At 39.6% G+C, this 27,182-nt stretch overlaps 1 protein-coding gene and 2 pseudogenes across 1 annotated transcript; 2 read left to right on the top strand and 1 right to left on the bottom strand.

Moving 5' to 3' along the window:
- Positions 1–1,714: 1,714 nt before the first annotated feature.
- Positions 1,715–6,049, top strand: LOC148837122 (extracellular calcium-sensing receptor-like; annotated as a pseudogene).
- Positions 6,050–9,745: 3,696 nt separating this feature from the next.
- LOC148837121 (extracellular calcium-sensing receptor-like) lies at positions 9,746–14,488 on the top strand. The gene is made up of 6 exons (XM_088914273.1): positions 9,746–9,822; positions 10,176–10,464; positions 11,721–12,566; positions 12,675–12,902; positions 13,379–13,502; positions 13,578–14,488. Exons 1-6 carry the CDS (start codon positions 9,746–9,748, stop codon positions 14,486–14,488), a joined length of 2,475 nt encoding a protein of 824 aa, XP_088770399.1.
- A 2,611-nt stretch (positions 14,489–17,099) lies between these two features.
- Positions 17,100–21,022, bottom strand: LOC148837120 (extracellular calcium-sensing receptor-like; annotated as a pseudogene).
- Positions 21,023–27,182: the final 6,160 nt, after the last annotated feature.

Below are 27,182 nucleotides of genomic sequence, written 5' to 3'. Positions count from 1 at the left end.
AGGTCAATGTTATAATCTTGTCAGTTACTGTAAATATATTTGACTCATCAGTCATTATGTATAACATTTTCAATCACGTTCTGCTTTGTCAGTGAATAACCATAAAAAGACAGTTTTACATTGGCAGGATTCTAAAAAGGTGTCAAAAACAGACTAGAAAGCCTGAGGCTCAATTCCAAGCAAAGCAATTAATGAGAGCTAATCACTTACTCTGTTTTTAATTATTGTACACTGTGTCCATAAAGCACATATCTAGTAACTTCTCATTTTGAACTGTTGAACTTTGTTGACTTAAGACTCTCTTGTGACCTTTTTTGTAAGCCACTTCAAGCTATTGCTAGCTAAAGCTCATGAAGTAAGGAGAAAGTAAAAACAGTATTGAATCTTCTTTTGAAAAGCAACCGTCTTTCATTTGGAAACGTGTGGAATGATTGTCACAATAAAGGAAAGAAACATCTCATTGCTCGTTTGCAATTTCTTTCCGTGTGAGCTTCGCTGTTACATCACATCATCAAATTCAACCTGACAAAAAATGTTCATGGAAATCTAAAAATAGAGCATGAGCCCCCTAGATTGTCTCTAGTAAATCTGTAAGAAAGTGTGATGACACATTTGATTTTATGAATGAGTATGAGTGAGACATGAGTATCACTAGTTTGGAAATTTCCCTGTGATTGCCTGATTAATGGGCATGCCAACTGAAGGGAGAGACCCTTTGCTCTCCAGCAGTCTGTCTTGCACGATCCCACCTTCCTGGGCAGGATGACCAGCTTTCTGATAATGGAGGGATGGAGTTTGGGAATTTGGGAAAAACATTTTTTTTTCTCTTTCTGGTCCCTGTTCAATGTACCCCCCTTGTTCTTGTATTGTGCATGTCCCCACCATTTGATTCCGTTTGGTTTTGTCTTCATGGTATCTTGGAGAATAAATGAACATTTTATTCAAAAATAAACATGAACATTTCTGCAACACTGGCTGCAGGTTTTCGTCTTTCTTTCCCTTAAAGAATTGAAGGTAAAAAGTCCACTGTTCATCCGAGGATCGAGTGCTGAAAAGAGATTGTTTGTTTTGCTTCAAAAAGGACGTTTCACAGAATTGAATTAACTCACAATGTTGTAAGCAATTTAACAGCTTGTGTACCTTGGTACCCTGGGATTTTGAGAGAATTCACAAAAAATAACATTCCAAGGGATAAAGGGCTATCCATTTGCAATTAAAATCCATACAATGTGTTTTTTTGCAAGCTGACACTCCAGTGTTGAGTATCTAGACTGATATCTTTTGATAATCCATTTTAAATGAATACATATATTTAATAATTATACATATTTGGAAATGGAAGGGGGCAGACATATGTCCTAAAATGATGTAAAATGGGAGTAAAATGTAGTATCCCTGCAAATCACATTATTCAAGGGTGGAGGTATCTGGTAAAGGAACATGTCATTCATTGTTAGGTTGCAAATAATTTGTTCTCCTTAATTTCCCTGAAGGTCAAAGTCAAATTAACTGTACCTTATAAATTCAGGGCAAGCCAACAGCTGTAGAGACAGGGTGTGCCGGGTTTTGAAGATTCAGAATGAATGTTCGGTATTGCTGGCACCTTGTTCCTCTGGTGTTCTGTTGGCTGGGAGCTGGAGAGGAAACATGTGAGCTCAGAGCAGACTTCGGGATGATAAGAGACCATAAAAAGGGGGATGTTATTCTTGGAGGGATGTTTCCTATTCATTCCAAGGGTATCAATGAGGAACAGACATACCAGCAGAAACCAGGAAAGCAACAATGTAGAGAGTAAGTGTGACACTAAAAAATGAACGCAAAAATTCTTCCCCTACCCAGAATAAATATATCAGAGTTTATTATATCTGACACTTAAAGTGAATGTACATGAATATGCACAAATTTAAATTGATTAAATTGATTTAATTTAATAAATATATATATATACTGTAGGAACGCAGAGAATTTGACATTTGCATAAAAGCATTACAGATGTATTCACTATCTGTTGTAGAGATAGCAGTTTGGGTTTGTGTTTTGTATTCTAAAGGAGGGTGACTGTTGAATGAAATTAAGTGAAAGGTCAGTTGACTGTATTTATCAACTAATGTTAATGAAACGAATTCTAATAGTAAGATGACAAAGAAGAAATCAATAAAATCATGACATGACAGTTTAAAGGAGGTCAATAAATGAGATGAAAAGAAGGCAAAGGCAGTGTTTTACAACAGTGTGTGTTCTTGTGAAAAGTTAAAAGTTTTGTCTCAGGTTTAATTTCAGAGTTTTCCGCTGGTCCAGAGCGATGGTTTTCTTCATAGATGAGATCAACAGAAACAAGACTCTCCTGCTTAACATCACACTGGGCTACACTCTGTACGACACCTGTGGAATAGAGGTGCAATCAATAAAAGCAGCAATGGCCATGATTGCCCAACCGGTGAACAGAAGCAGTCAAGAATGCAGTGGTGTCCCTCCCATACCCTTAATTATAAGGGACTCTGGATCGACACTGTCCATGGCCATCTCGAGACTACTGAACCTGTTTAACGTGCCTTTGGTGAGTACAATCCAAATGAAAAGGAACTCATGAAGATAACAAAATAACCTTCAGATATAACGTGGAGTGGTCTCCTGCTGTAGCAGCAGCTCGTTGAAAGTTTGCTTAATTGAGCAGAGTGAGAAAAATCAAACCAGATTGCCTGAAAAAAAAATCTTTGTGAATGTTATGATCACTAGACTTTACTGCAGTGCTAAATTCCAAAGTTTTATTAAACAGTTTTGACAGTCTATTTCTATGCAATCTGACTTTCTTCCAGAGTGCTTTGGATATGTTTGTGAATATTACGTTGTGTTTTCCTGGTGTTGTCCTTTACGTGTTGATGTGCGCATGTGAGAATGTCGTATTGCATTTGCCAAACAATGATGAACGCAACTATGTTGAAAGCCTATGGGAACAGGCTTTTCAGAAGGAGGATATCCTGTGTAAAGAGTATGGTTGTGTACTTGAAATCTTGGGTAAAAAGGAAAAGAAGAAATGTGAAAGTGGTGTCATAAATGAGGCACTGGAAATTCCTCATCTCTCTTTATCAAGCAAATTCTAGAGTGCTCACTGAAGGAACCACAAGGGTTTCTGTTCTGCATTTTTAATGTAAAGCTGATTCCCGGTGATATTCCTAATTCATTGCCATTCAACGTTATTTCATTTCAGGTCAGTTATTTCGCTTCCTGTGCTTGTCTCAGCAATAAACAGCGGTTCCCTTACTTCTTTCGCACCATTCCAAGTGATTTGAACTAGGCCAGAGCGCTGGCGTTCCTGGTCCAGTACTTCGGCTGGACCTGGGTGGGCACAGTGGGAGCAGACGATGATTATGGCAAAGATGGGATTCAGATGTTCATCAATGAAGTGAGGAGGCTGGGTGTGTGCATTGCTTACAGACTGATTATTCCAAAGGTGGCATCCAGGGAAGAAGTCCTGAAGATTGTGAGGACGATCAGAGACTCCAAAGCTAAGGTTGTTGTTGCATTTGCTATCGAGGAGGATATATATCCTGTGATTCAAGAGTACGTACAGCAAAACATCACTGACAAGCAGTGGGTTGCCAGTGAGGCATGGGTCACCTCAACCTTAATCTCTACGAAGAAAAACCTCCTCTCCTTAGCAGGCACAATAGGTTTCGCTATTCGAAGGGCAGAAATGCCTGAGTTGGAGAGCTTCCTGCAAAAGCTTAATCCTGTGCTGGAACCTCACAACCTGTTTGTCAAGGAGTTTTGGGAAACGCAGTTTAAGTGCTCTTTTAATGAAACAGGTTCAGATGTGTCTGCAACTGCTCCTCAGAGCAAGATTTGTACAGGAAATGAAAACCTAAGCGAAACTCCAAGCATCTACAATGATGTATCGCAACTGAGAGTGACCTACAACATGCACAAAGCTGTTTATGCAGTGGCACATGCGTTACACAATTTGCAAGCTTGTGAGAGTGGCAAAGGACCATTCAATAACAACACATGTGGAAATATATATAATCTACAACCGTGGCAGGTAAGTACATTATCTATATTTCTATATGTTTATTGAAAATAGGCCATCAGCATGGCTTCAGAATGTGAATGATGTAGAATAGTTTCTTTCAATCTGAGAAGAGAAAGGTCAATTGCAATCTAATGATAGTGTATCAATGCCCTAGGTGGTACACTATCTAATGGAAGTAAAATACACAAACAAGTTTGGTGATACTGTTTATTTTGACAAAAATGGTGATCCGATGGGATCTTATGACATTCTAAACTAGCAAAGAAATCCATCTGGATCCATTAAATATGCAACAGTTGGACGGTTTGATTCATCTCTGCCTTTAGAACAGCAGCTTGTCTTCAATAAGGATGAAATTATTTGGAATGGAGAGACGACAGAGGTGAGTTGCCTATACACCACCTCTCCATCTGCTACTTTGAAAAGTAGCTCATGCTACAGTATCTATCTGTGCGCTCATGATTGGTGTTCTAAGGTTTACATAAGCCACCAGTCTAAAGAAAAAATATGTGCATATTCAGTCAATGAAAAAGTTCAAAACTGACCCAAGGTGTACTCAAGATAAATTATTTTTAATAGATGAACTGCAAAGCAATATTAAGTGTCCTGTGTTTACTGCACTGTTTTGGTGTATCAGCATTTCCAATTCTGCAACATTAAAACTGACATATTCTTATCCTGTGAGGTTTGCGTTGTATCCTTGCATCTTCTTGTATTTTTTTCTTTCATCTAGTGTTCCAAAAACATACTGTTGTTTCATAGAAAATCACCTGAAGCTGTCAAAACCTTTCTGATACAGCTATTAAAAGACTTAACAAACACATATAACTGGGATACTATGAAAATGCTGTTAACAAATGGAACAATATTAATTGAACATCATGATCATATGTGATTGATTTGGCACAGGTTCCTAGGTCAGTGTGTACAGAAAGCTGTCCTGTCGGCTACAGAAAAGCTGCCCGTGTTGGACAACCAGTTTGCTGCTACGACTGCGTCCCATGTGCCGATGGCACCTTTAGCAATTCCACAGGTAGATACGAATCACTTCTGCGCTGAAGTGTTTGTTTCCAGGTGCCCTAGATGAGACAGTTTCCTTTCCCCTCAGATCAAGCAGAATGTGCTCTGTGCCCGGCGGATTTCTGGTCCAGTGGGAACAGAACCGGCTGTGTTTTGAAAGACACTGAGTACCTCTCCTACTCGGAGGGCTTCGGAACGGCTCTTGCCACTGTTGCTGTCTCCGGGGTGGCCATGACGACGGCGGTGGCAGCCATTTTCCTGCGGCACCGGGACACGCCGATTGTTCGTGCCAACAACTCGGAGCTGAGTTTCCTTCTGCTCTTTTCCCTGATGTGCTGTTTCTTGTGTGCTCTTACCTTCATAGGACAGCCCACAGAGTGGACTTGCTGCCTAAGGCGGACCTCATTTGGACTCAGTTTCGCCCTGTGCCTCTCCTGTCTGCTCAGTAAAACTGTGGTGGTTCTTATGGCTTTTAAAGCTGCCCTCCCAGGGAATAAGGTTACAAAATGGTTTGGCCCTCTGCAACAAAGGCTTAGTGTGTTTGCCCGTGCAGCCATTCAGATTGCACTGTGCTCTGTGTGGCTCACAGTGTCCCCTCCATTTCCAGTGAGAAATACCTGGCTGTATAAAGACAGGATCATCCTGGAATGCAATCTGGGCTCTGTGGCTCTGTTCTGCTGTGTTTTAGGCTACATCGGGTGTTTAGCATGTTTCTGTTTTGTCCTTGCCTTCCTAGCAAGAAAACTGCCTGGTAACTTCAATGAAGCAAAGCTGATCACGTTCAGCATGCTGATATTCTGTGCGGTCTGGATCACCTTTATCCCGGCCTATGTGAGCTCTCCTGGGAAGTACACAGTAGCTGTGGAAATATTTGCAATTTTGTCCTCAAGCTTTGGTGTGCTTTTCTGCATCTTTATTCCAAAATGCTACATTATCATATTCCTGCCAGAGAGGAATTCCAAAAAATTCCTCATGTCTCAAACACGATCTATGAAATAGTGCAGTCATGTATGTGTTATTTTTTAATTTATTCTACAAATAAAAAACTCAAATTTGTAAAGCGCTTTGAGACATGTACAACAAAGGAAGGTTGGACTGATTGACATCTTTGTAAGACCACATAAATGTGCACCACTTCTATTTTACCACTAGAGTTCACTACTATATCAGAAAGAAGTAGGAGTCAGAGAGCAATTAGCCGAGGAAGAGGAACGAGAGAGAGAGGAAGAGATATGTAGACATGCTCTCAGGTATAGATGCTGTGCTCCATTCAGAAATAATACTGTTCAACAACATAGATCTGGATTTAGTTATACATACCTGTAGCAAAACAATTAAAGGAAGAACCATTATCAGATGTAAAAAAACATACATGAGAAATGTGAAATATATAGTTTTCTGTTCATAAAATCCATTAGGAGATTCCAAAAGGTTCTGCAAGCTCTTGTTATATAACACTCACGAAGAATGTGAAGTTATAGTGGCTGCAGACATTTACTTCTGACACCAGTACTGTCACACTGATACCCTTGTGGGCCTCTGAATAGCTCTGGAAAATGCTGTTTGCACACTAGGACGAGTAGAATGTGTTCAGGGCCCCACTAGAAAAACATCTACCTTTTCTGGCATTGATGAGCCAAAGATTTAAATTTTGTTGTTTAATATGTATGCATGATTTAGGGCTGCTGTTGTTTATTCATGTTTTTCTACGTTTATACTGTAGATTGAATAATATGTGTGTATCCTGGGTTTCAAAGCAATGATTTTATCATATTTACTTAGCTTGTGAAACAATATGAACAGACTGTCAAAATCCTGCCTTTGACATTGTGCCAGTAATTCAGTTCGCCATGGTATACAGATGTGCTGGCTATTGCTTATATGCTAAAATATATTGACAGAACTCTCCTCTCACTACCACAGAGCATCGATTACAATAAAACATAATATGTTGCTTGCACTCAAAGATGGTGCAGTGCTGTGCATCACAAAACAAGGGCTTTTGTGAGCTCTTCGTTTAAGTTATAGTACTGTGAGGATATCCAGAATACATTTGTTTTGTCTAGAATTGCAATGCTTTTGGTAGCTGTTCAAATCTGTTTAATTGAAATAATTATTTACTTAGGTGGTCCTAGTTATGATCTTTCAGTTCTCTTCAGTTGTAGAAGGTGAAGACAGAGAACAGATCTTGTAATAAGGTCACATCATTCCCACTGTCTGTCCTATTTACCATCTGCTGGTGAAGTACTGTTTGCTTCTCTGCCCCCCAAATAAGCTAATGAAGACCCAGGTGTTCACTGCTAATTAAATTTTCCTCCCAGGAGTCTCCACATGGCATGAGATCTGAGCACAGAAAGACAAAGAAGCAGCAGTGTAATAGATTTTAAAATGAAAGAAAAGTACTAAGTTATCTAGTATAAGTAAATTTATCTAAATAGAGTTAAAGATAACTTTTCAGTCATTTCGCAATGGTATAATACCTTTTGTACTTTGCAGAATTGAAATGTAATGATAATTTTGCACTTCAAATGTGCTGGAAAATTGTTCCCGAGCACAAAATAACCTAAGGCGAAAACCCAGACACACCAACCAGATATAATAACATATTTTACATGTTAATTACATTATGTATACATAATTTGAAAACTCAATATTATATTAATGTGCCGCTTAAAAATTAATCACGGACTGAATTACAATAGATGCACAGTACTGTTTAATAATGAATTATTTATTAATGTGTTGCACTTAATTTTAACAACATGTATTCATAATTTCTTCTCATTTTCATTTTTATGTTTTGAGTGTCCGAAAAAAAGCAAAAAATAATTTAAATGTGAGCATTCTGCACCGTTTTTAACAGCTGTTTCATCTCGATTGCCTGAATCCCAAAACAGCACCTCCTGGTGGGAAATCTGAAGAAAAATATTTTCTGCGGTGACAGCCAAAAAGACATCAGACAAGAAAGAACACATTTCTGGACATGCAAAAGAGCTAACAAAAGGTTTCCCTTGTTAATGATTATTTGCTAAAAATCACAAATATTAAAAAACAGCTACTACCATAGGGCAGTTTGAACTTCATTTGAATTTGTCATTTTTTTATTCCCTAACCTTTTAAAAGTCAATTGAGAATAAATTCTAATTTAGAGCTTCCACCTGAGAATCCATTACTATCCCATGTGCTTAGTTCAGCAGTATCCTCTCTCTGTCTGGTCCAGATCCCTAACCATCACTCTGTGCTGCAGCATGAAGTTGTGACAGTTGTCAAACATCTGTAAGTGGTGTTCAGGCAGATCAGTCTTTTAACATCCGAAGAGCTTTGCAGCTGAAGTCCATCTCACACTCTTTATTACAGTATTTATCTTACATCCCTCTGGGTCATTCAGTAACCCCTCAGACCCATCATTGTTTTCAATGATTTCCCTTCACACGTATGTCTTTCTAAATATGTCTATTAATTTAAATACCTATTACATTTTTTTGAGTTTAAAATTCTACCGTTGAACAGTGTTTAGCACATTTTTACTAAGTTCTGGGATGACACAGTGCTTCTGGTAAATATTCTGAAAATAAACAATGGTACAATAATATTAGTTTAGAGTTTAGAAATTGAAAGTGATTATCTTGGACTGATAGTCATTTTTCTTATATCCTTGAAAATAACAATAAGAGCTCTATGGATACTTTCAAAAACACCTCAGTATAACTATTTAAAATATACAAGTGCTTCAATTGACAAACAATGTATAGAGTTGTAACTCTAGTGGGGTTTTTTTCAATTCCGGTGTAATTTCTAAGTATCAGAGCGCCATATTTAAAACAAAGTTATTAATTTGGGAAGTGTTCAAGGTTTGTAGTTCACAACACAGCTTAGTTGTTTGTGAACTCATTATAGCAAGTATGCTGATGTCTACAGAAATGCAAAAACAGGTTGCTATATCCATTAGAGATAATGTAATAACATCTCTTAAAAAATACCATTCTATTACATCACTTTTGTGGAAAGATAACACGTCACACAAGCGGCTGTTTCAGTGACAATGATCTTGGATTGCAGATCACAGGGCCCTGATCATGGCCATCGTTCCCCCGATCTGGGGGAAGACATAGAAAAGATAAGGTGTAGCCTTTGAAATTTGTAAAGGGGAGAACTGAGGCAGATCACAGCAGTGTCGACGAGCTTTCCAAGAACCGAGCAAGAGAGGATAGATGGAAATTTTCAATGGTCAGTTGCACGCCAAAGCTAGAAATTGTTTTGGTTTCAGAGAGGTTTTTCAACGCATGTAACAGTTTACCCTGAGGTATGATCAAATGAATGCTGAATGATGAATGATGCTGAAATGAAATTTATTGTGTAGGAAAATGTTTATCACCCATGGGTTGGTTTTATTGCCGACACTCCTTATTAGTCTGGGAGCAGGGGGGGTTAAACGAAGGTCACAGTCTAAGTTTGCAAAGTGGATCCTCTCTTAAATTCCCTGAAGGTTCAGGTTTAATTAAGCAAAACTTATAAATTCATGGCAGATTAAGAGCTGACAGGACGAATTGAAGATTCAGAATGAATGTTCGGTATTGCTGGCACTTTGTTCCTCTGGTGTTCTGTTGGCTGGGAGCTGGAGAGGAAACATGTGAGCTCAGAGCCGACTTCGGGATGATAAGAGAGCATAAAAAGGGGGATGTTATTCTTGGAGGGATGTTTCCTATTCATTCCAAAGGTATCAATGAGGAACAGACATACCAGCAGAAACCAGGGAAGCAACGATGTAGAGAGTAAGTTAGGTGCAAATGTCAATCTAAAGAAATCAAATTTTATATGTCTGCTTTCGAACTGTTTACAATAATGGTGTAGTGCTTGCATTTTGTACATAACACAATTTGTACATTGTATAATTCTTTAATATACATCACTAGATATTCTGTTCTCTGGTTTCTGATCATTTATATTGTAAATGTAGGAGTACTAAATTCAACACCTAAGAAAACACAACTCCACCAAAGATACACAGTGTCCGTAATGAAGCTTCAAGCTTAATGTTAATGGGACTTCTCTAATGCTTCAGGTAACGCAGAATAAATGATTGCAGTACTAAAACCTTACTGAGGGTGTGGAATGTGTGTCTCAGATTTAATTTCAGAGCCTTTCGCTGGATGCAAGCAATGATCTTTTTCATAGAGGAAGTAAACAGAAACAAGGCTCTCCTGCCCAACATCACACTTGGCTACAGTCTGTACGACTCGTGTGCTTTAGAACCCCAGGCAGTCAAGGCGACATTATCGATGCTAACTGAACCCGCGAACGAGAGAGAGAAGGAGTGCAGAGACGTACCTTCGGTTCCTGCTGTAATTGGCAACTCTGGGTCTTCTCTCACTATTGCAGTCTCAAGAGCACTGCAGCCATTCAGAGTCCCGTTGGTGAGTGTGCTGGAAATAATCTGAATCCCTACAGCGCCAGGAGCTGCCTCCTCCTCCCCCCCTCTCCTGTTCGGCCTGAGGAAGAATAATTCAGGAAGAAAACTGCTTTCTTGGAGCAGTGCAGGGAGAAACACTGCAGCGGTAACTGCAGTTCAGTTTGTTCTGAAAGAAAAAGACTGCAGATGCTTAGACATGGGAAATGTTGTGATTCCTTGATTCGGCATGTGCATATCAGAAGCTAAACTGATGTTTGTTCCTTTCAAAATCTTTTATATTCCTTTTGATTGTAGGTGGAATGGGACTCAATCAAGAGTACTGTGACTTTTACTTCGGTCTTACGGACAGTTTGTAAACATTTCAAGATGCATTCATTAGCATATATAAACATATACTGTAGGTACTTTTAAAAACAATAACAAGTTCAGCCTGAGGCAATGGAATGGAAATACATGCAACATTTCTATTTAAAAAAGGAAGCACAGCTGTCTTGCTAAGATCCCAGAGCTGTCAGCGTGACCGTGTGACATCCATTCTATGGGATTCAGTGAAAGCTGTTATTTCTGCTCTGACACTCTTGCCAAATTGTTTGCTCATTCTTGACAAGGACCATAGGGCTGAATGTACAAATGTAACAAATGAGCAAACAAAACAACAAATCTAAACCATCTAGAGAATGCAGAGATGACAGGGAAACACTTGTGTCAGTCATATATTTAATAAAGTACTGAATGGAAGTATAAAAACAATATAAAATACAGATGCCAAACTGAATATTAAAGGAAATTTATGTAAATGTCACGAGAAAAAGCTGGTTTCGCCACAGGTGTCGGGCAAAGCTTAAAGTTATCACTTTTTCTGAGGTTAAGGTGATGGTGAGGGTTACTCTTTGGGATTCCTGATGTATGTCATTTTCCAAGAAGTTAATTTTGCATGTCAGTCCATCAGACAGGGTAAGTGCCAAAAAAGGGGGATACCCTTTGGAATTTACCCAGCTGCTCTTAGAAAACTAGATTGTCCCAGGTGAAACTAGAAGCCCCAAACTGCTGGATTTCATCCTTAGCATGTAAAAAGAATTCTGCTGTATTACAGCTGTTCACACCTTCCCCAATACACATACTTTACAGGTAAGGCACACTGCCTCCTGATGCTGATTTCAAATAACCCGAGTAGACTGAAGACTATATTTCTTTTAAAACTTGGCAGACTTTGCGCCTTCAGGTTTTGTTATAGGGAAAGTCTCACTCTTTTCCATACAGGTCAGCTACTTTGCATCCTGTGCCTGCCTGAGCAACAAACACAACTTCCCCAACGTTTTCCGGACAATTCCAAGCGATGTGTACCAGGTACGGGCCTTGGCTCACCTTATTCATCGCTTGGGCTGGACCTGGGTCGGCATTATTGGATCAGACGACGACTATGGCTACCTAGGCACTCAAATGTTGAGTGAGGAAGTGACAAAACTGGGCTCCTGTATCGCCTACAGACTGGTGATTCCAAAGGTGCTGTCGGAGAAGAAGACGCTTGAAATTGTGAAAAAAATCAAAGAGTCCACAGCAAGAGCTATTGTGGTGTTTTCCATTGAGGCTGAAATATACTCTTTGATTGAGGAAATTGCACACCAGAACGTCACTGACAGACAGTGGGTAGCCAGTGAAGCATGGGTCACCTCCACCTTAATCTCTGGCAACAAAAACTTTCATTTCCTGAGAGGCACAATAGGGTTTGGTCTTCGGAAAGCAGAAATGCCCCAGTTGAAAGACTTTCTTTTCAAGCTTAGCCCGCTTGAAAAAGACGTTAATCAGTTTGTGAGAGAGTTTTGGGAAACGCAGTTTAAGTGTTCGTTTAATGAAACAGGCACCTCTGAGTTTAATACCTCTGGAGCTACAAGGACGTATTATGATCAAACCTGTACTGGAAGGGAAAATGTAGAGAAATCGAAAAGCATCTATGGCGATGTTTCAAACCTGAGGGTGACCTATAACATCCACAAAGCTGTGTATGCTGTAGCCTATGCTCTTCATAAACTACAGGCCTGTGAGCATGGGAATGGACCATTTATTAACAGAACTTGTGGGGACATATATAACCTCCAATCATGGCAGGTAATGTTGATAAAAGCTTTCAAGTGCTTCTGAGACGACATCACAAACATTAATAAAGATTAAGGTGTAATTAAAGACATATTGACTTAAAATCTTTTGGTCCTCCAGGTCGCTCACTATCTAAAAGAAATTAATTACACCAACGAATTTGGTGATCAGGTGTATTTAGATCACAATGGTGAGCCAGTGGGAACCTATGACATAATAAACTGGCAGGGAAATTCTGATGCCTCCATTAAATTTGTGACAGTTGGGCTCTTTGATGCATCTCTTCCTCAAGATCAACAGCTTCTCTTCCATGAAGAGGAAATAATTTGGAGTGGAGGTAAAAGAGAGGTACTGTGATCCTTATACAGTATCCCCCTGCAACAAGAGGCTGATTTTTATTCAATCATATACAGTATTACATAATATGTTTCTATTTTTTTTCTAGTACAAAAATTAAATTTCTAGTGTGATAATAATCTATTCTCATTCCATTGCTTTTGTGAAACAATTTTCTACTTTGATGATATTGCTTTCTTATAAGATGAACTAAAATCAGAACAGAAAATGTTTTTTAACTGTGTCCTTTCATGAAAAAAAAAAGAAAAAATAACAATGCGTGTTAAAGAGGTAAGGAAAGGAGCCTCATACAGTATGTGAATGCGTAGTTCCAAAAAAATATATTACTTCCAGTGTATCATCATGCTTTTCAGTAAAATATTTCATTTATTCTTCGGGCCTGTTTTTTCTGGTGGGATAATGTGCTGCCAGTGATTTACCAAACCTTTGTGACTTTGTGACAGAATCTTTGCGAATCTTTATGATAGGTTCCTAGGTCAGTGTGTACAGAAAGCTGTCCTGTCGGCTACAGAAAAGCTGCCCGTGTTGGACAACCAGTTTGCTGCTACGACTGCGTCCCATGTGCCGATGGCACCTTTAGCAATTCCACAGGTAGATACGAATCACTTCTGCGCTGAAGTGTTTGTTTCCAGGTGCCCTAGATGAGACAGTTTCCTTTCCCCTCAGATCAAGCAGAATGTGCTCTGTGCCCGGCGGATTTCTGGTCCAGTGGGAACAGAACCGGCTGTGTTGTGAAAGACACTGAGTACCTCTCCTACTCGGAGGGCTTCGGAACGGCTCTTGCCACTGTTGCTGTCTCCGGGGCGGCCATGACGACGGCGGTGGCAGCCATTTTCCTGCGGCACCGGGACACGCCGATTGTTCGTGCCAACAACTCGGAGCTGAGTTTCCTTCTGCTCTTTTCCCTGATGTGCTGTTTCTTGTGTGCTCTTACCTTCATAGGACAGCCCACAGAGTGGACTTGCTGCCTAAGGCGGACCTCATTTGGACTCAGTTTCGCCCTGTGCCTCTCCTGTCTGCTCAGTAAAACTGTGGTGGTTCTTATGGCTTTTAAAGCTGCCCTCCCAGGGAATAAGGTTACAAAATGGTTTGGCCCTCTGCAACAAAGGCTTAGTGTGTTTGCCTGTGCAGCCATTCAGATTGCACTGTGCTCTGTGTGGCTCACAGTGTCCCCTCCATTTCCAGTGAGAAATACCTGGCTGTATAAAGACAGGATCATCCTGGAATGCAATCTGGGCTCCGTGGCTCTGTTCTGCTGTGTTTTAGGCTACATCGGGTGTTTAGCGTGTTTCTGTTTTGTCCTGGCCTTCCTAGCAAGAAAACTGCCTGGTAACTTCAATGAAGCAAAGCTGATCACGTTCAGCATGCTGATATTCTGTGCGGTCTGGATCACCTTTATCCCGGCCTATGTGAGCTCTCCTGGGAAGTACACAGTAGCTGTGGAAATATTTGCAATTTTGTCCTCAAGCTTTGGTGTGCTTTTCTGCATCTTTATTCCAAAATGCTACATTATCATATTCCTGCCAGAGAGGAATTCCAAAAAATTCCTCATGTCTCAAACACGATCTGTGAAATAGTGCAGTCATGTATGTGTTATTTTATATTTTATTCTACAAATAAAAAACTCAAATTTGTAAAGCGCTTTGAGACATGTACAACAAAGGAGGGTTGGACTGATTGACATCTTTGTATATTTTCTCTTTTTCTCTGTGGTTTTAAATTACTCGTTGTGCCCCTTTTACAAATTTGTAAAGCGCTTTGATTAATGCCCCTGCATATTTCTTTCTTTTATGTTTTCTTTTGTCTGTCAATTCTTTCATAATGAAAATAAACATAAGAGTCTGGTTTTCTTCCCTTTGTATTTGTTTACTTTTAGTATTTCGGAGCAATCCAATATTTTGCATCAATTCACTTAAATATGTGCTATTTCATGCAATCTTTAAAAAGTCATTATTTAATACACATTTAATCTGATGGAATTAGCTATCATTTATTAGAAAAATATTTCCTTCCATTGTTGTAAAGTTTATCAACTGCCATGTGTGTTGTAAATGAGTGTAAGTATTAAATTAAATTTAAAGTCATGTTACGTCATTTGCCAAACTGCAAATGAAAAAGGATGGACAGTACATGTATTGAATTACTGTACGATCAAGAAAATTAGTATGAAAATACCTGCTTTAAAACTGTTCTTTAACTAAATATCTTTGGAAAAAAATACATAGCCATGATCTAATGTTACATAAAAAACTGCATGAATCTACAATACTGTTTTCTGGTTTTCTACAGTATATCAGGCCAATACCTCTACAAAATGGTCTTCTTCTAAAGGAAGGATTTCTGGGACTCTTTACTCTCAGACTAGCACTGCACACTTACCACACTCATTATTTTAAAGGAATATACTGTACTGCAGATTGTGCCTGCTTTACAACAGGAGACTGGTGAGACTGGCTGTTCCATTGGCAGGGCCCTGTGTGCCTTACACAGTGGGACCACTCAGCAGGAGCCAGTGAGCTGCAGTTGCAGCCCACAGGGTTATAAAGCAAATGAATGCTCAAGGGAAAGTCACATGATGTAAATGGGCTCCGATGACTTACACGTCTTTTGTTTGCTTCAATAAAAAAGAGAGAATATCTGATAAGCATTAATGATCCATTAAAGTAAATTTGATATTGTTGCTTTGAAAACAGGTTTGGAGCCAGAAAAGTCAGCCCATGAAATGCAGACTATCTTTGCCTTACCATAGATAAGAACATTTCCCACACTGAGTAGACAGAAGAATACTTTTACTACATTTTGAAATGTGGTGCATGTTGAAAGACGCCCGAGAGAATTCTGGGGGAATGATTTCACACGGAGATGCATGACAATTATCATTGTGTTTGTAGTAAAGACACTTTTCAACTGTTTCTGGCTAATTTTTAAGAAGGTATTTGGTAAATTAAAAAAAAAGACATAACAGTGGTAAACAGCAACAAAACTATACACAATAGAATTCATTAAAATAATAATATGTAAGAGCAATGTGTGTAACAACAGTTTGTATATATTTACTGATCTTCATTTTTAACTCGTGTAATACACCTGGCTGGTGAGGTCAATTAAAAAAAAATGAAATTGTCTTCTGAAGACAATAATCCTGAAGTCGTAGGTCTGATTTCTGTATGAGCATAATTTCTTGAAAAACAAAGAATTATTCTGAAAGAATAGCTAAGTTATCCTGAACAGATATAAAGAATATAACACAGTCTAAGAACTGGCTGATGGGAATCTTGGCTCAAAAGGACTGGGTGGTGCTAATGACCTCTCCTGTGTACAGGCTTCTGCTTTTATGCATTTCATATGTAATCATGACCATAATCTTCAATATATTCCACCTATACTCACTACGTCTTTGTCTGGGTCTCTTGCTTATTTCTCCCACAGTACCTTTGATTGCCTGAGTGTGCTCTGCCACTCACAGAGCCCCATGAATTTTCCTTTTCTTCAATGCGTTGGGAGCTGCAGGCGCAGGCTGACTGAGGAGCTGCCTTGCAAGAGCAGTCAGGGAAAATGGAGAGGTGAGAGGTAAAAAAAAAGACACATGGCGTGGAAAGTCTTTTTGTCTTTCTTTAATTTACATAATATAATCAGAAACAATTAAAATTATACACTACTCTTAAGAGCATTACAAAAGCATTCTTTCATAAACCATTTGAGATCATGTTTTTGCCTGCACTACATTGAAGGGAATATGACGTTAGACTTGGCAGCACTCTGTGGGATTGAGTGTTCACCCCAATGTGGCACCACTCCGGGTCTAGGAAAATAAGCAGCAGTTAGACGGCCATCCTCATCGTCACAGGATGTCACCCCAAGACACAGCTGGAGGCTATTTTTCTGATTTCTAAGCTTTAACATGGAGACAAAACGTCTCTGCAAAAGGGAATGAAAAACAATCAATTTGATATAGGCTATGCACACCGACAATTTAGTGACACTATTTAAGTTGGCCAGCATGTTCCTAGATTGGCGGAAAAATGGGAAAAAAATCGTTACGGATACAGAGATAACCACAAACTCCACACATAGGGCTGCCCAGGGCTCCCCAGTCCACAATCAAATCCAAGACCCAAGAGCTGTGCGGCCACAGCACTGCCCACCAAGTCAAGTAAGAATGTCTTCTTATTATTTTTTCTATTTTCTTTAGTTTTTAGCTGGCACCTTGCCCATCAGCTGCTTTTTAGTGTTCCTCTCAGGCTTCAGCAGGAGGATGTAGCACTTAGGGACAAAAATGCACACTAGAAGACCATAGCTGGATGACAGAATAGCAAAAATCTCAACAGCTACTGTGTACTTTCCTGGAGAGCTGATGTAAGCTGGTACGAAAGTGACCCAAACCGCACAGAAGATGAGCATGCTGAACGTGATGAGCTTGGCTTCATTGAAGTTGTCTGGGAGTTTCCTGGCTAAAAATGCGAGGACAAAGCAGATGCAGGCCAGGCAGCCGATATAGCCCAGAACACAGGCAAATCCCAGCACAGAGCCCATGTTGCACTCCAGAATCATTTTTGCGCTCTGCTCCAAGAGCCTTGATGGATAGGGTGGCAACAGTGTCAGCCAGAGCACACAGATTAAAACCTGCACCAGGATGCAGAACAGAATGCCGGCTCTTTGCTGCACAGGACCAAAGTGTCTCATGATGTTGCTGCCAGGAAGCGTGGAGCGAAAAGCCACCAGCACAACAACCGTCTTGCTCAAGATGCAGGAGATGCAGAGGACAAAACTCACCCCGAACGCTGTGTGGCGCAGCTTGCAGGACCATGGCAGAGGCTGGCCAATGAAAGCCAGTGAGCACAGGAAGCAAAGCACCAGGGACACCAGGAGCAGGAAGCTTAACTCAGAGTTATTGGCTTTGACGATCGAAGTGTCCCTGAAGTGAAAGAAGGTGCAAATCACACAGGCAGTGATGGCAGATCCGCCGGTTGAAATAGCTGCCAAGATAATCCCCATGGTCTCTTGGTAAGACAGGTATTCGGTCTCTTTTGGCACACAAGCTGTTTTCTTGGCATTAGACCAATATGTGGGTGGACATCTTTTGCATTCTACAGAACCTGAAAGAGGAAAGAAATATTCTTAGGATTAGTTCAACAAATAAATGTGCTTTTATTGGTATTTTTACCTTCAAATACTTGTGCTGCAAGGAGCCCCACGGCCCTGAGCTCCATGCACTAAGAAAGCCACGTCTTTAGAAATGTAAGAACAACACAGTTCTTCACAGGACTGTGTGGTAATCCCAGCAATCTGTAATCACAGCAGAAGCCAGGTTGTGTGGAAATCAAGTAGACAGTGGACCTGTAATATTGCTGATCTCTCCATCAGCACAAGGCCGGCAGTCGAAACAGCAGGCTGGCCTTCCTTTCTGAGCAGCTTTCCACGTTCCTGGGAGGCAGGTTTCAGAGCACACTGACTGAGGAACCTGTTAGGAGAAAATATTTTACTTGTGTTGCTAAATCATTACTGTAGCATCTCTCCCAGAATAGACTTTATATTGGAAAAGATTAAAATCCAGTTTTAATGTATAAGCCCAACACTTGGCATTTTGTGGAACAGGAAGTTGTAAAGTAAATTCTTTATCATGTTGACATTTGCTCTCCTATGCAGTATACAGTATGTGTTACCAAAACCTGGTCTTCGCCTGTTCTTCTAATAACTAATAACCTGTGGGGTCATTTTTTATAAATAGATACCAATCCAGTATTCCATACATTAGCACTTACCTGCAATATACAATATTTTTTGTTTCAATTTTTATGCATTTTATAAAATGGTATTTTTATGGATATTAGCTTTTAGTAGGTACATACAGTATCTACATAGGTAAGGTAGAGAGTTTCAGTATAAATGTATTGATAATTATGCAAAAAAACATCTCATTATTAATCTTTTCATGTTCAAATCTTATTTACCTCCTTTGTTGCTTGAAATATTAGTGCATTTCCTTTACATATCAACACCTGCCCAGCCTCACCTCGCGCAATTTTCACAAACTTTACTGACCCGTCTGCCTCCCTCTACCAGTTGATGATATCATATGATGCTGCTGGATCCCCATTTTCATCAAAATATATCTTCTCTCCTACAGGTGTGCTACCATGTACTTGAACTTGAACTTGAACTTGAACTTTATTGCCATATATAACCGGTACATGTACTGGTACAATGGAATTCTTACTTACAGAAAGTCTCTCGATTGTTAAAACAAGTGTAAAAACACTTGTGCAGACAGTGCATCAAGACAATATACAAACAAACAGAGGAGCTGGCATCCCCAAAAATGATGGGCACATCTGGAGCTCGTCCACAGCTGGAGCCAGACACCGTCTCCCTCTCTCCTGTCACCAGAGCCAGGGCCTCCCTGAGAGCAGTCCGCTGTGTCAGGCAGGTGTCAGCAATGGCGTAACCCAACGTCACGTTCGGGAGAAGCTCGGTGTTGTTGTTAATTTCCTCCACCGCAAACCTCATTGCCTGCAACCAGCAGAATCCCCTGAAATACAAATTGAAATTCAAAGATAATTATTTCACTATGTTTCATGCTTCAGCTTCACTCTTAACTTTTTGTGCTATAACTGTAGCACATTCCAGGCTTTAAATGTTTAGACAAACAATTATATTTCATTAGGTTTTTGAGTTCACATTCTTACAAAGCTACAGCCTCTTTTATTTCATGAAAGCATTTATTTTTTCTTTCTAAAATTATGCTGTGCCTTAAATTTAACCTGTACAAAATACACTTTTACATCAAGCTTGCAATACATTTTGATTTCAAATAGCTTTTTGTACCCATTGATATTGATATATACAATCTTAGGTACCTTTCACATTTAGGGATCTCAGGTTTATATTTAAATGAAATATCAAGTGCAACTACTCCTGGATCTGTATGTATGGGGAATAAACCTCCAATTGTAATGTCTCCTTTTTTATAAATTCTTTTTAGAGATGATCTCTCATGAAGCTTACATGTGGATTCTTCTGCTCGATACAGTGTTTTAAGAAACACAAATGAGAAATACAGCAAGAAAGGTAACTTCATCTTTGTGAGTCAAAGAAGGGATCTGAGTCAAAGAAAGAGACAGAGGGTTGAAACCAGACACAAAAGAGTTAGCTTTCTCTTCATACAAAAAAAGGATCACTTCTTATATACAGTAGCTTACCTAAATAAAAGAGCTGTCTAATCAGCTATTAAAATCTGTAGCAGCAATATGTAAGTAATTGAGAATTAGGAGAATCCCTGAAGGACTGAGATAATTGTATGTTCCTTAAACCCGAAGGAAAACAAAGATTTGTTTTTGTTGTGTTATTGGTTGTACACTTGATTAACCAAGAATACACAAACCGTATCTTTGGAATCTGTCAAACACCCCAATCGTGTTACAGAGGTATTGCAGGATACTGTCCCTACTGTCATCAGGGAACACTTGGGAGATTAAGAGCCAAATGTGTTCCTGTATAAAATTATACCATCAGAAAACACTCCAAAACAGATCATCATAAAATGATGCAAGAATACGTTATTTGTTACTAATATGTGTAATGAGCCATGCTTCTTGTGAAATAATAAAATACAATGTGATTCTTATCAGGTATGAGATACTGTCAGTCCAGTCGAAAACATGAATACAAAGTTTCTTAGAGATGTTTTATAATGAAAAAACATGAACACAGATTTCTTTTATTGAATGTCTTTAACTGAATGTCTTTTATTGAGAGTTTTTTTTTTACAGCTCTGTTTCCTCTGAGCTCATGTCAGCCCACAGGATGTACAAACCCTCCTCACAGGAGTCTGTGCTGCTGAAAGACTCCTCTTCTGCAAGATATCTTGATGTGACCTTCATCTTCTCCCTGCCGCTATCCTCCTCACCATCATCTTGCCAGGAGCACGGTGAAGGGGTGGACGATCCCAGAAGCTGCCAATCTACAGCACAGGAGCCATCTTGGACAGGAGAAGTGCTGATTAGAGAGCAGTACAGAACAGGAGGGCCAATCTGCACAGTGACCAGGAAGACAAGCCCAGACAGTGATTGGCAGGGGAATGTCAATAGGAAACCTGCTTTCTTCCAGATCATTTTTATTCAGAAACCTTGAGAACGATAGTAGATATAAGAAGTCTACACAGCCTTATCAAAATTGTAGGTTTTTGTTATGTAAAGCCAGAAATCAAGATAAATAAGTCAGACATTTTTCCATCTTTAAATGTGACCTTGCAACCAACAAAATTCAAGAGAATAACAAATAGATAATTTTTAGGAAAAATAAGTGAAATGAAAAAAAATCTACAACACCCTGGTTGCATAAGTGTGCACAACACCCCCCCCCCCCCCCCCCCAACTTATACTTTGTGGAAGCACCTTTTGCAGTTATTACAGCAGTAAGTCTTTGTGAATAAGTCTCTATCAACTTTGCACACCAGGACTTTGCAATTTTATCCCACTCTTCCTTGCAAAAAAGTTCAAGCTCCTTCATATTGCCAGGGGGTCTCCTGTGCACAGCCCTCCCTTGGTCATCCCACAGGTTTTCTATGGGATTGAGATCTGGGCTCTGACTGGGCCATTCCAAGACTTTGATCTTCTTTTTCCTTGGTTGACTTGGATGTGTGCTTTGGGTCATTATCATGTTAGAAGGTGAAATTCCTCTTCACCTTCAGCTTTCTGATAGAGGCCAGCAGGTTTTGTGCCAAAATATCATGCTTCACAGTAGGTATGGTGTTCTTTGGATGATGAGCTGTGTTGTCTTTGCACCAGACTTATCTTTTAGAATTAAGGCCAAGATGTTCACCCTTTGAATCAAACCATAAGACATTTTCCCACATGTTTAAGGGTGATTGAATATATTTTTTTGCAAAATTTAGACAGGTTTGGATGTGACCAATACCTGCCAGAAATTCCTGCAGCTCCTTTAATGTTGCTGTAGGCCCCTTGGTAGCCTCCCTGATAAGCTTGCTCCTTGTCCTGTCATCAACTTTGGAGGGTTGTCCTGATCTTGTCAATGTCCCTGTGGTGCCACATTTTCTCCACTTATTGATGATAGTCTTCACAGTGCTCCATGGTACATCCAATGCCTTTGATATTCTTTTATACCCCTCTCCTGATTGGTGACTTTCAACAATAAGTTCCCGTAGATGTTTTGTCAGCTCCTTGCGGATTATGGGATGTCCACAATTAAATGTGATCACGCCTCCCGTTATATAGGCTGGTTACAGTGCAGGAATTCCTCTGTCACCTGGATTAGCATTCTGATGCTTCCATGTTGCGACACAGTAGTATGATGTCATAATACACTTCATACAGCTGTATTTATATCACTGCTTTCAACAACGCTTTCAATAGCTTAGATTTGTGCTTAATACTGCTTCACTGAGCTGTCGGGTCTGGCACCTTCTAGTGGTGGTTCGCACTGTGTCTCATGATGCCTGGGTTCAGCCTGGAGCACGCTTGGTGTGGAGTTTGCATGTTCCCCACATTCTGTGTAGATTGATTGGCGTCTGTAAATCGCTCCTCCACATGTGTGTGAGTGATGTACACTGAACAGCCAATCACAGTGTTGTCCCGAATGTATTATCTCACCCCCATATTAATAAAGATTACAAATAAATATAAATATGGGAGCTTAATTTTTATTTCACATAATTAGAGTACATAAAGAAATGTTTTTTTTTTATTCAGTGTTGGATTCAAGGTACGATTCAAGGCAGGAATAATATATCAGTGCACTGATCAGTGAGGTCATTTTTTTGTGGTTGTATCTCTTGTGCGCTTTTTGTACATCTGCACAAGAGGCCATAGACAATTACGTCTCATAAAAAGAATTGTACCTTCCTCAATTACAGTACTTTAGAACCGACAACGAAACTCTGATGGAGATTTGTGGGAAGATCTATCGTTACTTCTCCAGACTGCCCTGTTTGTGTCCTGCTGGCCTCAGTGCTGCCTTCCGGCCTGCTGAGTTAGCAGGAGTAGCAGCACTCATCCCTCATCACAGCACTGGTGTCTGACACCAGGGGTCTGAGAGAATAGAGTGCACAAACATGGAGACTGAGATGGAATGAGACAAACTTGCTGGTAATTGCTGGTAATTGTTAATGCATTTTAAAATGCACATTCAGTAACTGCCTTAATTTTGGATATGTGTATTTAAATATGCTTTAAATGTCGTGCCATAAGCATCACAATGTGGAGCACCTGTACATTACATTTTCATATCAGTTATACTAATTATATGGGCTGTTACAGACTTTTACTTCACCTAAATATAATAAAATACATAAAATGTGTATGAATTACATAAAAAAGCTAGAAAAAAACAACAAAAATAGACAAGAACATATCAGTTCCTGGCTAGTTTTATATACTCTAGCTGTTTCTTACAATTTATAATTATGTAATAATAATAATAATAATAATAATAATAATAATTTAATGTCTTCCCCTTCCTTCAGCATAATTAAACATGCTTCTGGGTTCCTGGTTTAAAGTTTAAAGACATTGAAATTTAAGAGTGTTTTTAAATAATAATTGAGGAAATACTCATAGTCAGAGTCGGTTAATGCCTCTTCAATGTGTGGTTGTTTTTCCAAGTGAAAGCCTCCCTCTTGTGGCTAGAGTTTGAAATACAAGCTTCAGGGTGAACGATCCCTGATTTTTCATTCTCGACCTTTAATTGCAGAGTAAACGCAATCCATTATTAATCCATTTGTTTTTCCCTTCCCCGTACCTTGAAGAGTGGTATTACAGCAATACAATGTTTTTTTCATCTTCAAAGACAATATTTTAGAGATGAAATTATGTGAGCTTTGTATAAGAATATGAATCTAAAGTCCTGCAGTTGTAATTGAATCGCATGACAACCACAACACACACAAACTTTAAATGGAAACACATAACTCCTGAACAGAAAAACATGAGCTCTTTGTGCACAATTGTTCAGACACACAATTATATGAGGCCTTCTCTAGAGACGGAAGATGAGAGAGGTTCAATTATAATAAAATGAAGCTCTGTGAAGAAATAAATATTTAGCAGTTACATGCAATGATTGTATGTTTTATTAAAGCCTTAGCAGAAATCTAATGGTGTTGGGGTAAAATACAGTACAATCTCATCATGCAGATGCCTGTTTTTTTTAATTTAAGATATACCTATTTTCAGAAATGTACAAAGTAAGCAATGAATACCTGTCTGTAAAACACATAATGTGAGGCCTGAAAAACATGACATCATATCCTCCATGTCACGAGAAAAACAAAAAAACAGATTCAGTTTGGTGCCCTCGCAATTATTTAATTTCGTACAATTGCTCTAATTTCCCCTAATGCCTTCAGCAGAGCTCTGCAGCTGTGAGGCCAATTTGTCTGGAGTGCTGTGCTTTTTTTGTGCCCTGGAAACAGCTATCATAAATTCCCTGTTGCAGTAAGGCATTTTTCTGCAGTTGTTTGTTAGGATGTTAATTCAGAAATGGTCCTGTGTTATATTTTAAAATGTGCAAAAATGCTTTTCTGTTGTGCAGAATTTATAATTTAGTGAGAATTTGATTTCCATATCCCGGTAGCACTCAATGTTCAGAACATATTAATCTCAGATGATCTTTAACAATCTTCTTATCTCTTATATTGTAATGAGATTATATTAATTAGTAACAGCTAAAACAACTGTGTTTGACATGTTTTTGCATTTTGTGTCTTTTTAATTAGGTTTAGATAAAATCACAAAGGCAAGTCATTGCTTTCCTTTGGTGTCAAGGGACATATAATTATCTTTGTTCCTCAAGGATCTCCTCAATGACTTACACGTTTCTGCTTGTAAATTTTAATAGCAGTAAAAATGAGTTTTTTGATCTAGGTAAATTATGACCTATATAAGAAAGGATCCTAGTTTTTCTAGAAGAGGGAGCACCAACCCCCTGTTTTCCTGTTGCCCTCAATCAGTCTGCTTGTGTGTGGTCTCTCTATGTGTCTTGTTTCGACATTGATCCAGTGATGAAGCTGTATTCCGGTCTGTTTTTGTTTTTCATGCTTCATAGAATATTGTGTCAAACTGAGGAATCCATTTGCAAGCTCCATGAAAAATCAGGTTTTGAAAAGCTGTACAAAAAGGAGACATTACTATTGTAGGATTATTCCTCATCCATACCAGACTAACTGTTGTTGATAAGTCACCTAAATCCAAACCTCAGTACTTTAGATGTGAAGGGTAAGTATAAATGTAGATTCCCTAAGCAATTATCACGTTGGACAAGATAGCTCACTGTGTTTTAAAGGCTGTCACAATGGAAACAGCCTTGAAATGTGAACAAGCGAAGGAGTGTTGTAGAACTTCCTAAACTCCTACAAACGTGATCAATTATGACTAGGATTAATCAACAACAAAGGTTAAAGAGCTCAATGGTTTTTGTGTTACCAAAAAATCAAATACAACCTTCCTTTAAAAAAATATCACATTCTATGCAAATTTAATTGAACTACGTGCCCTTCTTTTTTGACAGGTTTTTTCCTGATTAGTTTGTATTTCAGGGGATTCTGCTGGGTGCAGGCAATGAGGTTTGCGGTGGAGGAAATTAACAACAACACCAAGCTTCTCCCGAACGTGACGCTGGGTTACGCCATCGCTGACACCTGCCTGACACAGCGGACTGCTCTCAGGGAGGCCCTGGCTCTGGTGACAGGAGAGAGGGAGACGGTGTCTGGCTCCAGCTGTGGACGAGCTCCAGATGTGCCCGTCATTATTGGGGATGCCAGCTCCTCTGGATCCGTGGTTATTGCCAGAACCCTGGGAGTCTTCAGAATTCCTATGGTGAGGGGGTTTGCCAGCAGAAAATAAGCCAAATTATGAAAACAGTTTCTCAGTAATTCCTCTCAGATTCTACATTTTCAGAAAGGCAACAGGTTTTCTGCCTTGTTCAGCTTAGTGCTGACACTGCCAGAAACCTGTTAAGCACATTATATTGCAATTTATTTCCAAAAAATAAAAAACTAGACATACAGTAAACAAGGATCTTTTAATGTATCTGTCAATACATGTATACTGTATATACGTATAATATTTATAATTAAAAATATAGATGGTCAACTTTTATTCAGTCAAGACAAGCCTGAATGAAATTACACCCCCTATTTTCTCAGCCATTCAGTTGCCCCAGAAGTCCCATTTTCTACAATAACCATGTTTTTTTTTATCTCCTGTGCAAAAACCACCATTTCACGAGAATGTCCCACACAAATATGCTGTGTAAATGAAGAGAACATAAGCTGGAAAATAGAAGCACGGTGAATTTCTTCACCACCTGTCCTTGTGAGGATTTGATATTCCCCCTTGGCATGTGCTCCCATATCCTCTCCACCATCACATTCATTTGTTATGAGATACATATGTGTAAAAACAGGCACAGTGGGTTCAGACAAGAAGGCAGCCCTTGTCTGGCCACATCCCTCAGGAAGCAGTGGGGAATGAGCTGCTGTCCTCAGCGTCCTGACCTGTTACTGCAGGATAATCGGGCAGCTGAAGGGTTAAAATCAGGAAGTGGAGCTTCCAGGTTCCAGCTGCTGGGTTCATCTGCTGTGTGTGGCTTAACCCCATGCAGCCGGGAGAAGGAAGAGACTGACCACGTGGCTGCAAGACTATAGAACTGCAAGTGTCAGGGTTATTGGAGATTCAAGAGTTTCCCAGAGACATTTATTTTTCGAAGCGTTCATGTGCAGAGGCTTGGTGTTTTCTCTTGCCCTGTAGATAAAGGGCTCTGCTTTGTACCTTAGAGCTGTGTTGTGCGTCTTTGTTCCTGAAACCGGCCTGTTTCACAGATCTGTACTCCACTCCAGCCCCTGGTGGCTCAGTATATAAAAGCTTGATTGGTTATTCTGAATTGGCTCCTTGGACCTCTGTTGGGCTCACCAGCTCACCACTCATCTGTGAGTAGATCCCATGTCTCTCCTCCCCCAGAGCACCATGGGGGCCACACAGGTGTCAACTGTGTGATGTAGTTCTGATGTCATTTCCTGTGTTGCCATAGAGGGCTGAGTGATAAGACTTCAGCTGTCTCTACCTGCTCAATGCATAGATAATACCTTTCTCAACGTCCTGCACAGCTTATACAGTAGGTTCCATAGCAAACCTATATTTTAAACAGTCTTTTGCAATACAATTGACTATCTTTTCCTAAATGTGAGCCATTTGAGCCTTCTCCAAAATCTGCCTGGGGAGGAGAGCCTGGAGTACCAACCCACTGATGAAGAAACAG

This window comes from Atractosteus spatula, chromosome 4, assembly GCF_055471065.1.
Source record: "Atractosteus spatula isolate fAtrSpa1 chromosome 4, fAtrSpa1.hap1, whole genome shotgun sequence".
Lineage (NCBI taxonomy): Eukaryota > Metazoa > Chordata > Actinopteri > Semionotiformes > Lepisosteidae > Atractosteus > Atractosteus spatula.
Note: the sequence above shows the minus strand (reverse complement) of the source record. Positions and strands in the feature narration are given on the sequence as shown.

Coding starts and splice junctions, on each gene's coding strand:
- LOC148837121 (XM_088914273.1), top strand. CDS start 9,746: ATGTTTCCTATTCATTCCAAAGGTATCAATGAGGAACAGACATACCAG. Junction 12,567..12,674: donor ATAACCTCCAATCATGGCAG/GTAATGTTGATA, acceptor TTGGTCCTCCAG/GTCGCTCACTATCTAAAAGA. Junction 13,503..13,577: donor CACCTTTAGCAATTCCACAG/GTAGATACGAAT, acceptor CTTTCCCCTCAG/ATCAAGCAGAATGTGCTCTG.